The sequence below is a fragment of the Apis florea genome, unplaced genomic scaffold (assembly GCF_048593485.1).
Source record: "Apis florea isolate Af1SG1 unplaced genomic scaffold, ASM4859348v1 contig_3756_pilon, whole genome shotgun sequence".
Lineage (NCBI taxonomy): Eukaryota > Metazoa > Arthropoda > Insecta > Hymenoptera > Apidae > Apis > Apis florea.
This window is the reverse complement of record NW_028256838.1, coordinates 41,436-55,753: the sequence shown is the minus strand read 5'-3', so window position 1 is coordinate 55,753 and position 14,318 is coordinate 41,436. Positions and strand designations below refer to the sequence as shown.

The window sequence follows — 14,318 nt, the reverse complement described above, 5'->3', positions numbered from 1 at the left end:
AAATTTTAGACGAAATGGATAAGATATAATTTCCTATCTTGAAAAAAGGAAAAATATTGGAATTTGATTTTCAACTTTTAATTACTTTTTTGCATTATTTTTATAATAATGTTCATGAGAATACGACAATCGCCATATTGAGATTAATAAATAATACTTTTATCGATTTTAATGAGAATATTTTGATATCTACATTTCGAATTATTTTCTGATACGCATAAAAGAAGGTATGGAAAATTTTGAAAATTTATAATGCGATATTAAGAAAGACAATTTTTGAAAATAACAAGGAAAATCATTTATCACGTAATAGTAGATTAAGATATTCAATTAATTTAAATCAACATTGATATTTTAATATCTTTATCATTAGATACTATTTTTATTATATAGCTCTTTCTATAAAATTGATTAATTTTTCGATCGTACTGTAAAGCAAGTGAATTAATTTTGCAAACGACGAATCTTGTCATAATTTGATCGATATTAACGAGTTAAATTTGATCACCATCTATTGTAATATACCAAAGAAAAGGAAATCGTACTTATGCAAAAAAATTATATCAATTAAATCATCACACGTACATCTAACAATTAAACTATAAAATTGCACAATCCATATTAAATTTATAACCTTACAAAAAAGATACTTAAAAACATTATATTCTAAAAAAAAAAAAACTAGATTTTAAACTTTAAACTCGCTAAAAGTATAATCTCTTAAAAAAAGAAAACTAAGACTTCTATTCTCTAACACTCCGTACACAAGGACCAATTAACACTAACCCCACGATCTTAACGAGGTTGCAAATGAGTCTCAGGCTATAAATCCACATAATCACAAATCCACCGTACACACACAACTCTCCTCGTACACTCTCTCAAAGCGTCCGTAGTAGACCTGTCTTCGAGCCAAACCCAACACCCATCCCTTGCAAATTTCTCCTGGGACCAAAAAAAAAAAAAAAAAAAAAGAAAAAAAAGCAAGAGAAAGAGGACCACCCGCAGCGGTGGAACAAAGGGCACAAAGGAAGCCGTTTAGCGTGGAAACGCGAATTCGAGACAGTGTAATCAAGGGGTGGAAGGAGTCCGGTCGGCCAAGATAGAGACACCTGAGGGCTGCTCGCGCCCTCCCCTAGATTGATGTCGAATTTGCCGCGGTGGGATGCAAATATATGTAAAGTGCACACCTTGTACCAAAAACCTCCTCCTTGCGCTCGTGATTGTACTCTTGGTGGGCTATTAAACACCTTCCTGGCTCGACTCGCCCTAATAACTGGCCGGTCCCTCCCCCCTCCCGCCCCGCAACAAGCCCATTTACCAGTCGCTGAGCACGGCAGAACGTGAGCCAGAGAACAACCTCCGCCTAACCCCTCGTTAAATTTCTTCTTTATCGGTGCTCGAGGATCGGTCGACGAAAGCCGCCATTTCGCGAAGGCGTCAGAAGAGCAGGGGGTTGGGAGGTCGCGCAGGAAACGCGCTATCCCTTAAGCTCTTTGATGATCGATCGAGCGGAATTTTTGCGGAGGAAAAGGGGCCTCCTCCTCCTCCTCCTCCTCCTCCTCTTCCTCCAGCACCGTGTGTCGTACGTAGTTTGCATAATTCACCGTTTAGCTGGTGAACAGCTGGACGGCCGAGGGGGCGCTGATGAATTCGTAAACGGGGCAAGATTATATTTGCATGGAAGCAGCACGAGTGTTGTTAGCGGCTGGTAGGTGGACACGCGTAAATAAGTTAGGGGGACCGTTTCTGCGAGTAATTAAATGCTCTCCGCGGGATGTTGCAGGGAGAAACACGCGATTAACTTTCAAATGGAATTCCCGAAATTCCATTAGTCCAGTGGACGAACTGAAGCGTGGCCTCCCCCGTGCAACGGACAATAATTTCCAGGGTGCCCCGGTAAGCTCTTAAGTTTATCGCGTATAACCCTCGTTAAATTCCTTCCTTTATCGCTCGCTGTGCTTTACCCACTACGGCCTGTTGACTACAACACCGTGAAAACACGCGCTCTTCTCACACACTTTCCGCGCGTTCGATTGGCTCTGATGTTCAGTCGAGAGAATTTTGGGATTTAATTGCATTATGGGATTAGAGTCGATAATACAAGGATTCAATTCTTCTGTTTTAATCGGTTCAATTTATTATTATACGCGGATGGAGCGGATTTATATCTTCACAACAAAGTGGACGAAATAATTTGCGTAATAATGATGATATCTGCCATGTGTCGGGAAAGTTGGCAGTTTGAATTTTGGCACGTGTCGAGCGAATCGTTATGCGAGGCACGAAATGTTTTTCCACGAGTCTTAAAGAAGCGTGGAGCTGAGGTGGACGTGAAAGTCCTTTCGTTCGTTTCATACTTTTCTTTTTCTCTCTTAATTAGTCTTATTTCTCTAACGTAAAGTCTTATAATATATTTCCTTCCTTGCCCGTCCATGCTAATTATTCCCTCCGTGAAAATTTTTAATATTTTTTGAATGGAATTTTTTTTTTTTTTTTTGTTCAAATATTTTTCTCGTTATCCAATTTTTAGGATCTTTCTTTTTTCAGATCACAATGAAATTCTCGTTGTTTGCTATTTTCTTCTATTTTATTAGAAAAGCGAGCAATAAATATCAATTTGATCGAATATAGCATTTGATTTTATGTAACACAACTAGTAGGTTATATTATTATTTTTCTTTCTTGATAAAATCTATAACGTTATTTTTCTTCATAATTAATAATTATTTTGTAACATTTAAAAACGAATTTTTTTACTTATCGATTCACGAGTGAAAAATATTCCTAAACATTGCTCGTTTTTTACACGTTTTAAGGAGTTTCTGCTGTCTTAAAGATTTAGAATAACCCGTTCATTTCGCAAATGGAACGGATGTTTCGCGCAATCTGCGATGAAAAAGAGGAAAAACTTTCGCGGAAAAAAAAAAAAAAGAAAACAAAAAGGAACCGCAGCACGTTGTCAAGCGAAACACGTGCGAAATAATAAATTCGACGCAATTGTTTCCCAGTATCAATAAATATACTATCTGCGGATACGAGGGTTTTTTGTCGCTACGACGTAGCCAGAAATGAATTGCACTACGCATAGCTTGATATTTTTCTCCACGACCCGGCCCAATTGCTTTTTTGCTTGATGGCCCCGCGTTTACTTGATTTTCCACGGGAAATTTGTTATTCGTTTTATTTCCATTATACGGTGTTGTATTTGCCCGTAAATTGTGAATTGTATCGAGAAGAGTTTAATAATTTAGTTCGTGCATCGAGAAAATAATTCACGATTCCTCCTCGATTATGTAGTTTCGATGAGACGGTGCAAATGGAAATTCGATATCTCTGTAACAAAGTGTTTTTGCGTGTTTGTCAATCGGGGTAAAACACGCGTTTGCATTGGTCCATAGTTTCGCATTCGTACAAAGCGAGGAAAAAAAATTTGTGATTCTTTTAAGATAGATAATATTCCTTGAATGAGAAAAAAAAAAATAGGGATTCTAGATTTAGAGTCAAAAAATTAATATGTTTAAAGGTGTAGTGCGATTTACGTTATACGATATGGAAATGAATGCAAATTTTGCGTACTAGTTTTATCGTGATATTCTGCGTCCTAATTCTAAAAATAAAGAAACTTTTTAAGTGATATTAGTCTAATAGATAATTCAACTTATGTTTGAAATTCAAATTTTTTGAACATGTTTCGATTTTCTAAAAAAAAAAAAAAATAAATAAATATTTAATACTAAAATTAATTTAATTAATCCATTATAATAACTATCGTTTCAATAATAATATATGAAATAGAATTAAACAAATAAAATTTATATTTTCGATATTAAAAAAAGTTTAGGATTTCTTAATATTCGAAAGTTTCAAATATGAGAATGATCCAATTATCCGTTATTTAATATCTGGTAAAGAAAAATACTGTAAGAATAAATCATAAGATATTTTATCTCGTTTCATTAAATTTTAGTCTAAATTATGATGTAAATAGAGATTAATGAATGACAAAATATACCTAATAGCCTTCCACACTATTTCTTCTTTTTTATATAAGGGACTTATTTAAATTCCTGATCTGTATGATACGAAATCAAAGCGGAAAATAAATGAGCTCAAGTTCTGATTCTACCACCCTTAATAAACAGCACCCACCATTTTTAAATGGTCACACGATCGCTGCATTTGTCAGGATGAATAATTTTTCTATTAGTACGAATGTATAATTGATTCTTTTTTTTTTTTTTTTTTTTTTTACACATTCGTTGTAAATATAAAGATTCGATATAAGAATAAATATATTAATTTATACTATTCGATATAATATAAAATATCTTGTATAAAATGTAAGATCTATACAATGACGTATTTCAAAATCGTTATAATTGTCTAGTTTGCATTTAGAAATTTAATTAAAATACAATATTACATTTCGTATATAAAAGGGTTAATAGAATTGTCGATCGACGATGATATATTATAAACTAGAACCCGTCTGATATAGAAATCCTACACAGTTAAGTACAATATTCATGTTGTACACGTGTAATTAGATTTAAAGCATTAGAAAAAATATTAGTAATAGTAGAAATACATTAATTGCAAATATATTGTTATATCTCTATCTGAATGAAAACCGGTATTAATTTTGCCAAAGTCGTCTTCACGTTTTAATAATTATAAAAACATCAAATTTAAAATCATTAAAAAATTTGTTAATAACCTCGAATGATTGGCAAAAATTAATTTGATATATATAATAAATATTTTTCACGATGTTTTATCAAACTGAATTGTATTAGGTCTCGTTAATTTCAGTTTCACAAAAATCTGATTTTTTTTTTTTTTTTGGAGTAATCTTGTCATATTTATAGCCCCGAAGAAGCATTACTCATAAAGAAAACCACGTTTCTACACGTTCCGTTTTTAAAAACGAAAATTATTGCTTTGATAATATTATTAATTTTATAGCACCAAAGATAAATCTCTTCATACGAAACAGGATACAAATAAAAATAATCATCCATGATTTTAAAATAATTGAAAATAATAGGTCAACGTTTATTACGCAGTATAATTATCACCAATTCGATATGAACGAGACAAGCAATTTCAAACGTTTGCTCGTTAACACGTGTTTATATTTTTGATGCTTGTTTATTTGATTTCATGATAATTCAATATGGCCGAAATTTCTGTTCATTTTTGTCTGTCTGATCATTCCAATCAGGGTAACAAGTTGCATAAATGGGCGAGAGAGCTGGATGAAAAGTTCACGCTCGAAGATATTTTCTCGTGAAAAGTTCGTTCTTAAACTATTTCATTTTCTGAACACGTCTTCGAGAACTCAGTGCTTATAGGAGAGAGAAAGAGAGAGAGAGAGAGAGAAAGCTTTTTAGAAAAGGGTTATCCTTAATGGTGATCTTCATATAAGGATATAGTTAATAAAGGCTTATACATTTTCCCTTTAGTGTTTTTATCTCTGCAAGAAAATCCATGATTAACTTGAAATATTTCTTAGAAATTTGAATATCCTTTAGAAATTTGATCGCTTTAATCGATACAGGGTATACTTGATAGTCTTGAAGTGTGTATTGAGAGAAGTATATTTTGATCCATAAATCGTAGAAGATACTTATTGATTTAATAATAAAAATGTCAGCCATACTTCAGAATAAAAATCGATAAGTTATTTGCAAGAATTACGCAATATATAAAATTAATAATAATTTTATTTTATTGATTTTTATTCGTTTAACTATTGAAAGAATTATAAATACCATTAATATGTTCCATGGAAATTATAAATTAATTTCTTTAATTAATTAAAATAATTATTTCGTAAAAGATATATCGAAGAAAATTAAATTAATAAAAAAAAATGATACTATTGATTAAATTTGTAGCACTAATTTAACAAAAATTTGAATACGAAAATGAAAATGATTCTAAATTTTTAATCGATCTCCTTCAAATTATTTATATTATTTAACTTGAAATATTGGATTCTTTCTTTTTCATTTTCAACTAATTAACGGTTCATTAACTTTGAAAGATATAATCTCTCTTTTAGTGCAAACTTGGTGCAGGTTTTTTAAAGAAGTGGCTGCAATAGCATCTGTGTCTGCGGGGAAAGTTTTCTCCGGGCTTTGAATCGTTTGTCAAGTATACGGGTTTCTAAGGATCGTTAAAAACTAATTTCTACCTTGTTCTTAAAAAGCTCTTTGGATATGACACGACTAGTTGAGGATGAAAGAAGTAAAAACTTTAAAATCGAAATTCTAAACTTCAAGCGATATAATTTAGTTTCTTTTACAATAACTTTCTTCATTATCTTTTATTCTGATAACAACTTATTATATTTTAAATAGGATTTCTTGAATATAATTAGCATTTAGAGTATGTCAAAGTATGTTATTATGAATGATAATATTTTATATGCAAAAAAAATCGAAGCTCGTTGAACTTTGAATTTTGAATTTCGTCCAATCTTTGAATTTCAAATTTTCAATTTGGATTTCAAATATAAAATTTTGAACATTGAATTGTGAAGCTAGCCAAGTTTCTAAGACAGTCAAATTTTATAAAGATTTCCAATACTTTTGAATATCTTCAAATTTCATGGTTTTAAAAATTTATTTATATATTTATATATTTCTTTGGCATAATGCCAAACATTGTTACTAAGAATTTGAAATAAATACAGTTTTTTTTATAAAAGTTTCTAGTAGAATTCTCGCGAAATTGCGGGACGAAACATTGAACATCAGTGATACGAAATATTCGAAAGCAATTCTATCCAATTTTGTTTTCTTTCATTGAATAATTGAAATTTTTGTTAATTTAGATACTTTTATGAAGTATCTTTTTTAAATAAAATCTTATCAATAAAATGCATAAAATGCATTATCATATTACATTATGAAGTTTAATTTCAAATTTTATAGGGAAAATTTTTATTTTAATTTTTCCGTTTTTTTTTTATTCCTTTTTGTCGCGTTTAATACACGTTCGATGTATTTAATATTCACTTTAATTTATACACAATAGTTTCATTTATTTAAATTAAAAAAATTGGGCAATTTCATTTAATTTTATTACTTTTTGAAATGATTTTTCAAAATTTTTAGCATTTTTCAATTTTCAATCTTATTTTCTATCAATTGTTTCGAATAAAAGAAACACGATATGTAGAATAGTATACATAGAACACATAAAAAAGTGTTAAAAACGAACATAACGTTTCAATTTTAATAACAAGCTAAAAGTTTTTTAAAAAACTATCGATAGGAACTAGTTTCATGTTCCAATGATTGATACCAATATACAATTAACGAATGTAAATTGCACTTTTTGCAAAATCGATATATATTGATATCCATTTATCAAAACAATATCTGTAAGGAGTAATGGAACGAAACAATTTAATGCGAGAAAAAAAAGAAAAAAATCCTTTGAAAATAATAGATACACGCAGAAGTTTTGATTTGTTTAAGTTTTGAATTCCCTTATAAATAAATAGATTCTTCTTTGTCATCGGTTAAATTTCTAGAAAAATACTAAAAAATTTAAACGTAATTCAAAATCTATAATTCATAAATTAAATTATTGGAAAGGAATTGGTACTTTTTAATAGTAGACGAATTTCCAAAACCATAAAATCACGATTCGAATCATTTAAAATCGTAATTTTTCTGTATAATTAATTTTTTCCTGGCGTGTGTACGACACAACTGATCGAATAACTCGTCTTTAGCAAAAATAACACGATTCGTTTCATTTCGTAATAAAAATCGATAAAAAGTTTTCCACGCACCACGTAATAAATTTCTATTTTCCCCCAAGTTTCAGTAAATGAGTACACGAATGAAACTGTAAGCCCCAAACGCTTGCAGGATTAAAAAGTGAAATTGCAGGTATATATGGTAACATTAATCGATAAAGTCCCTTTCGCCTTTCTCGTTTAAATTGAAATTATAACCTTCGGTAAATTGAAGAGCGTGGTTATCATCTCGCGCCACGATACGCCATTTAATTTCCACCGCGCGCGAAACAAAACACTCTTCTTCCCTTTCCCTTCTACCACGATCGAGAAATAACGATTGAAGTAGCGGAATTATCGTGGCCAATTATCACGAATCGATGGCAACGAGACAAAGGAGTGCCGCGGCCTCTTCCGTTTCTCTCACATTCGAGAGAGAAACGAAACCAGAGAACCGTGATAAGGACCATTCAATTCTCAGCTTTTGGGAAATTTAAACGTATAAAATCCTTGATCGTATCAAATATTATGAAACTTTTTTCATTTCTTTGAATTTACAGCCTTGTGTAATTTATTTCTTTTCCCGTTTCTCAATTTATGGATTTGGAGAAAGTTTTTAATGTACAGCCATCCACGAAAGTTTCGTGTAAAAGTAAAATTATGTGAAATTTTTTTTGTATGAAGAATTAATGAGTAATAATCAGAAGATTAATTAATAACACGTGGATATTATAATTTTTGTTAGAATTTTTTTTTCTTAATTTAAAAAATGTTCATGTCAAATATATTTTGTTAGAGACAAAGTAGTCGTTAATTTTATTTCTCGTTTCATCGTGATTTTTTGTCTTATTCTCTTTGAATGTATTACACTGGAGTAAATATGGTCTGAAGATGTAGTAGATGTAGTAGTAGATGTAAACAGATTATTCTAATAAAATAACGAATGTATGAAAATCATACAATTACAAGATTCAGAATTCCTACATATTGTGATTAACTCTTGTTGTCAGATCATTACTTTATTACTTTCATAAATTTCTTTTTTTCTTTAAATATTCTATCTTTTTATCATTTTTATTTTCATCGTCGAGAATCCAAACTGTAATAGTATTAAGTGTTAATTAAGCAAGAATCAATCATCCATTTAAACTTTCCAACTTGTGTCAGTAACCTGTACTTAATCAGCAATTAAAAAATCGATAGAGATACAATTAAGTAATTAAATCCATTTTTTCGTTGTTATTCCTCGTCACGAACGTAAACGAACAAATATAAAACTAACAATAATCGTACACGTGAAAATAAAACTTACAAAGAAGCTACGCGTTCACTATTTTTTTTTTTTTTTTTTTTGAAATACAAATTCCAACAAAACATGTATAACCAAAACTTCTATTTCTATGTTGTTAACATCCACCGTTACCATCATATATTTTCCCGACAAAAGCTACATAACATTCTACCCTGTCCATCCCAAACATCAGGCATCCAATATCAAATTTCGATCCAATACGATTCAAAAACTCGCGAAAGAAAAATTCGTCGTCGCGTAATTTCAAAGCCTGGTTCAAACGAAACGAATTACACGCAATGATTCCAAGTGATCGAAGGCACCTTAAACGCGTCACCGCACAATAGAGACACGGATTGGTGAATCGGAGCACGTCGTTTCGCTAGTGATGGGATTAAACATACCTCAAGTACGTTTGAACATTGACAAACAAGATTCGTATATTTTCCAATCGAAATCGATACTTTCGAGTAGATTCGAGAATCCGTGAAAGAAATAATTCATCGCTTCTCTATGAATATTTCCAGAAAAAAAATGTTTGAGAGTAGAATAGTAGTCTCGTTAAATATTATTTTTTTTTTCTTATTTTTTAATGAAACTATATTGTTAGTCAAGTATTATTTTTCGACACTTACGCGAATCTCGTTCAAGCTATTATTTGAATTCCAAGCTTCGTTTTAATTATATAAACATCTACTACGAAAAAATACACAATAGTTTATCAAGGTATTACAAATAAACCAGATGTAAGCTTGAGCCTATTTATCTAAACCTTGAACTCTTATTTGAAAAATTAAAAGTTACCAGAAATATAATCGATTCCTGCTATATGAATTACTTGTCAAATATAAATGAAATATATATTGCATTTCCTTGTAATTTTTCAAAATTTCATAGTTCCATATATAACTCATAACAGATTCTACCTAACGAATGGTACTTAAATTTTGAGATTCGAAACATTTCAACACAATGAAAAAATCAAAACAATCATTTAACTAATAATAATCCGATTCTTAAGCGAATCTTTATACAAAAAATTCGATTTATAAGCGCCCAACACTTGAACTCAATCCTGTATAGTTCATCCACGAGCGTCCGAACGATTCCCGGATTTTACGATCGAATTGGCGCGGATGGCCCCCTCGTGGTGTGAAATATTTGCGTATACACAACGAGACATTGGTAGATCGGTGCCGATTTCGGCCAGATAGCCATCTATCCAAGCGAATGGCGTCGCGCTCGAGCGTGCCAGTTGTACGCGAGGTTGCGCTCGGTACACGAGGGAGGCGGGCTATAGTTGTCGTTGCAATGTGGTCATTGTTTCAGTACCACCGGATATCCTGGACGACTCCACCAGCACGGATATGGAGGTGCGGGAGGGGAGCAACGTGACGTTGCGATGCGCCGCGACCGGCACCCCGAAGCCGAAGGTCACGTGGCGTCGCGAAGTTGCAGGCACCCAGGCAAACTCGCACGAAGGTATGTGGTGTTGGATTTGGAATTTTACTGATCATTGATCTCCCTTCCTTGTAAATTTTTACGCCTTTAGTTATGCTCTTTTGTTACGATGTTGATATGATATTGATTTTTGCGGACCACAGGTTTGAAATATGCGCATATTTCATTCGTGATTCTTGATAAAATTTCAACTCCCTGGATATTTTTTTTGTCAAGAAAAAGAAATTATAAAAATGGAATGTGCATATGAAAAAGGAGATGCATATTCTTACGTAATGGTTAAGTTTGATATCTATCGAAGATGAAAATGTTCGATTCTATACTTTTGACTGTATTTTTTCGCAAGGAGTTATTCTTTCTTCCATTGTATCGCAATTTCGAATCCTTCATTTTGTGTGGTCGCAACAATATTAAGTAAATTTTAATCAAATCAGTTAGGTTTCTGACAATAGATTAAATGATTGTTCAAATCGCCTATTAAATATTTGCACATATCTTATCATAAAGATAAAAATTGATAATGCATCAAGAATCTTTATAATAATATTTGGTTTTCATTAAGTGTAAAACTTCATTTGAATTGTTCAAAAAGATTAAACTAATGAGAGAAAGATAAATGATAAAAATTAGAAATTAAAACAATCATCAAACGTCAATAATAATAATAATATTTCATAGTCCTCGCATGGTTTTCATTAAATGAAGATATTCAGAAAATTAGGTCAATGGATTATTCGACCCAATTTGCCTTCTCCAATCTCGACGTAGCTTCTACTTGACCACGCTGCACCGACTGACCGTGTGTTTTTTACCTTTCGTATCTTCCTCCATTTATATCTGCTCTCCATCTACAGCCATTGTTACCCGACAATCGTTCTCGCCTCGTTCCACGTATATTGCCACTTTCCTCTTGCAGAGGAGCATACTTTGCCCAACCTTCTTGCAAATAAAGCTGTGACACGACCCGCTCGACCCGTCTCATCCTCCTCTCTGATTGCACCAGATCTTTATTAGCGAGGATAGACTAGCTACGTTTTGATAGCAATCTGGACGAGATCGTCCCTCGTGTTCGTTTCTTTGATATTTTTGCACGGTCACCAATCGTGCACGAGAGAGTTGATAACATATATATGCGTCAGAAATATACCAATTCTCTAAACTATTTCAAACAAATATAGAAAGTAATTATATTATATTAATATTTTAGAAAATTTGGGCAGTGCATGAGTGGACAATGAATAAAATGAATAATCTTATTACGATTGTATCTATAAAATAGTTAAAAATAAGTAATGTGAATTTGAATAATGTGGAGATTTATCAAAATTTTTTGTATATAAATATAAATATAAGATAACAATATTTAGATATTTTTTAAAAAACTATTAAATATTAGGAATTGGTATATTTTTAATATATAACGTTAGATGACGTTTTCAAAGAAAGAGATTACCAATAGAATTTTCGATTAATCTTTGAAAATAGGTAGTTCCATGTTACCATAATTTAAATCAATAAATCACTTTTCTTTTTATCTTTCGATAACAACCAGATAAATACAAGATTATTTTCTGTCTCAGAAGATTTGAACTTTTGTTTCAGATTCATTAAACTTTGATATTAGTTTTCTACTTTGTTAGACTTTGGGAAAGGAAAAAGAGAAAAATGAAAATTTGTATCGATTGAAATACAGAAACAATGCAATTCTATATATAATTATTGGAAATTTAAAAGAATCTAAAAGGAAATCCATTTTGAAGAATTTTCATCCAGTTTGAATAAAATTAATGTAATTAGATTACATAAAGATTCGCAATTTAACAAAGAGAGATAATCTAAAACTGGGGATCTAATAAATTAATAGAAGTTGATAGAATTAGTGAAAATATAAGATGAATTAAATAGAATTCAATAAATTTAATTACCAAACATTTGTTCCTAAGATGTCAAAATAGAAAATAATATTATTTTTATGTGAAATATAATTCGTGGAAATATTTATTTGAACTGAGAATAAATATACGTACAAATTAAATAAATATTTCACATAGAAATAATCTTGATTTGTTAAATTTCATTAAAACAAAACTATTATACACACATATTTATTTTTCCATTATTATATATATATATACGTATAATAATTTTGTTTTAATAATCAAATCGTTTTGATTTTGCAAATTAGTACATAAGGACAAATATAATTCAATTTTGTTGATTGAATGTAATTACAATTGTACTTCTATTCAAGAGAATCATTTAAGAAAAAAATTTTACTCGATTCTGCAAAATGAGTAGAAATAGATTAAAATGATCGATTCGAATTTAAAATTTAAAACATACGATTCAATTTGATATAAGGAGAGAATTTTAAGATGGATAGTGTAAAGAGTAATCAAAATTTATTTCATTAATCTCTTTTTCGCATTCGTCTGTTTATTATTTTTTAATTAATTTACCTCGCAATCTACTTATCTCGCAATGCTTAAAAAGTTAATGTAAATAAATTACATTAAATATCTAAACATATCTATTTGCTTTTATAATAATTTTGACTCTCTCCATTTCAGACGTATCATATGTTCGAATTTGAAACGTGATAAAATTTGTTTATATCTCTTTTTAATGCGTGGAAATAAAAGTCTGCTCTTGATTAATTTTATCGAAAGATATTTTACAAAAATTTTAATATCGAGAAAATTTCACGAGAAAAATCATTTTTATTAAAAATTATTAAGAATTAAAATTTATATATCTCTGTAAAATAAATTTATATTCATTGTTAATTTTTAACAATTTCAATTATTACTTGTTTTTACGAATATCCAAACGAATTCAAAATTTAATTACAATTATTAAATAATTAGAGAAACTTTTTATTTTCTCTATCATCACTGTCAAAGATTAACATAATCGAGCATTATTCGTGTGTTCCACTGTTCATGAAATGTAATTGATTTTGTAGTAATACGTTTATTGATGTCGGGCGGACTTCTCTGTCGCATGCGCTAATGTAACAGGAATAACATTATTCAAAAATGATTTTATTTCATTTCGACGTTACCATTTGACACGTTATCCGTACAACTTTTCCATTTATTCACTTAAATCATTCTCTATCTTAGTTACGAACATCCGTCAAGAATTCCTAACGATCTGTCCAACGAGAATTCTAATTTACAACGGAACAAGTCACGAAAACGTCCGACGAATCTGAAAATTGCTAATAAATTCCTAATAATAATCAGTCTGTGCCAGAATGAAGACAGACCGATGGAGATTCGATTAATTTTTCGATATCGTTTTGCCATTTTTAATCTTCAAACTGTCGTGCTTTTTCATTTATTAATCTCTTATTTCGCGAGTTTTTTTTTTTTTTTTACAAGCAAACGTGTCCTAAAACGAATCTAATTCTTATAAAAGAGTAATATCTTTAACCAATAATTTATACATTTTATATTGTTAGATCGAAATTTGTATTTTCATTTAAAATTTTCAGTACTAATTTCACGAAAAAACGAGAACGAGAATCTAAATTGATCAATTAATCGCACAAGTATTAAATAGCAATCGATCAACAATCGAGTGTAAATAGAGCACACGTAGCATTCAAACACTTTGAACGGCTACGCATTTGTAACGTCACCCCCCATCAAAGTTACCCTTCAGCGCGGATAATTTAATCATCAATTTAACTCACTTCTATCCAAAGGATTAATTACCTCCTCAGAAGTGTGCCAATCAATTAACCGTCTCTATCGTGGGAACGAATCGTATCGATAGATCGAACGATTCATCATATTCGAG

At 30.7% G+C, this 14,318-nt stretch overlaps 1 protein-coding gene across 1 annotated transcript in view; it reads left to right on the top strand.

Annotated features, from left to right (window-relative positions):
- LOC100863469 (lachesin) overlaps positions 1 to 14,318 on the top strand; it is a 162,598-nt gene that overhangs the window by 122,672 nt on the left and 25,608 nt on the right. The window contains exon 4 of the mRNA XM_003697592.4: positions 10,380 to 10,532. Coding sequence (XP_003697640.3) covers positions 10,380 to 10,532 — 153 coding nt within the window. The remainder of the gene's footprint in view (positions 1 to 10,379; positions 10,533 to 14,318) is intronic.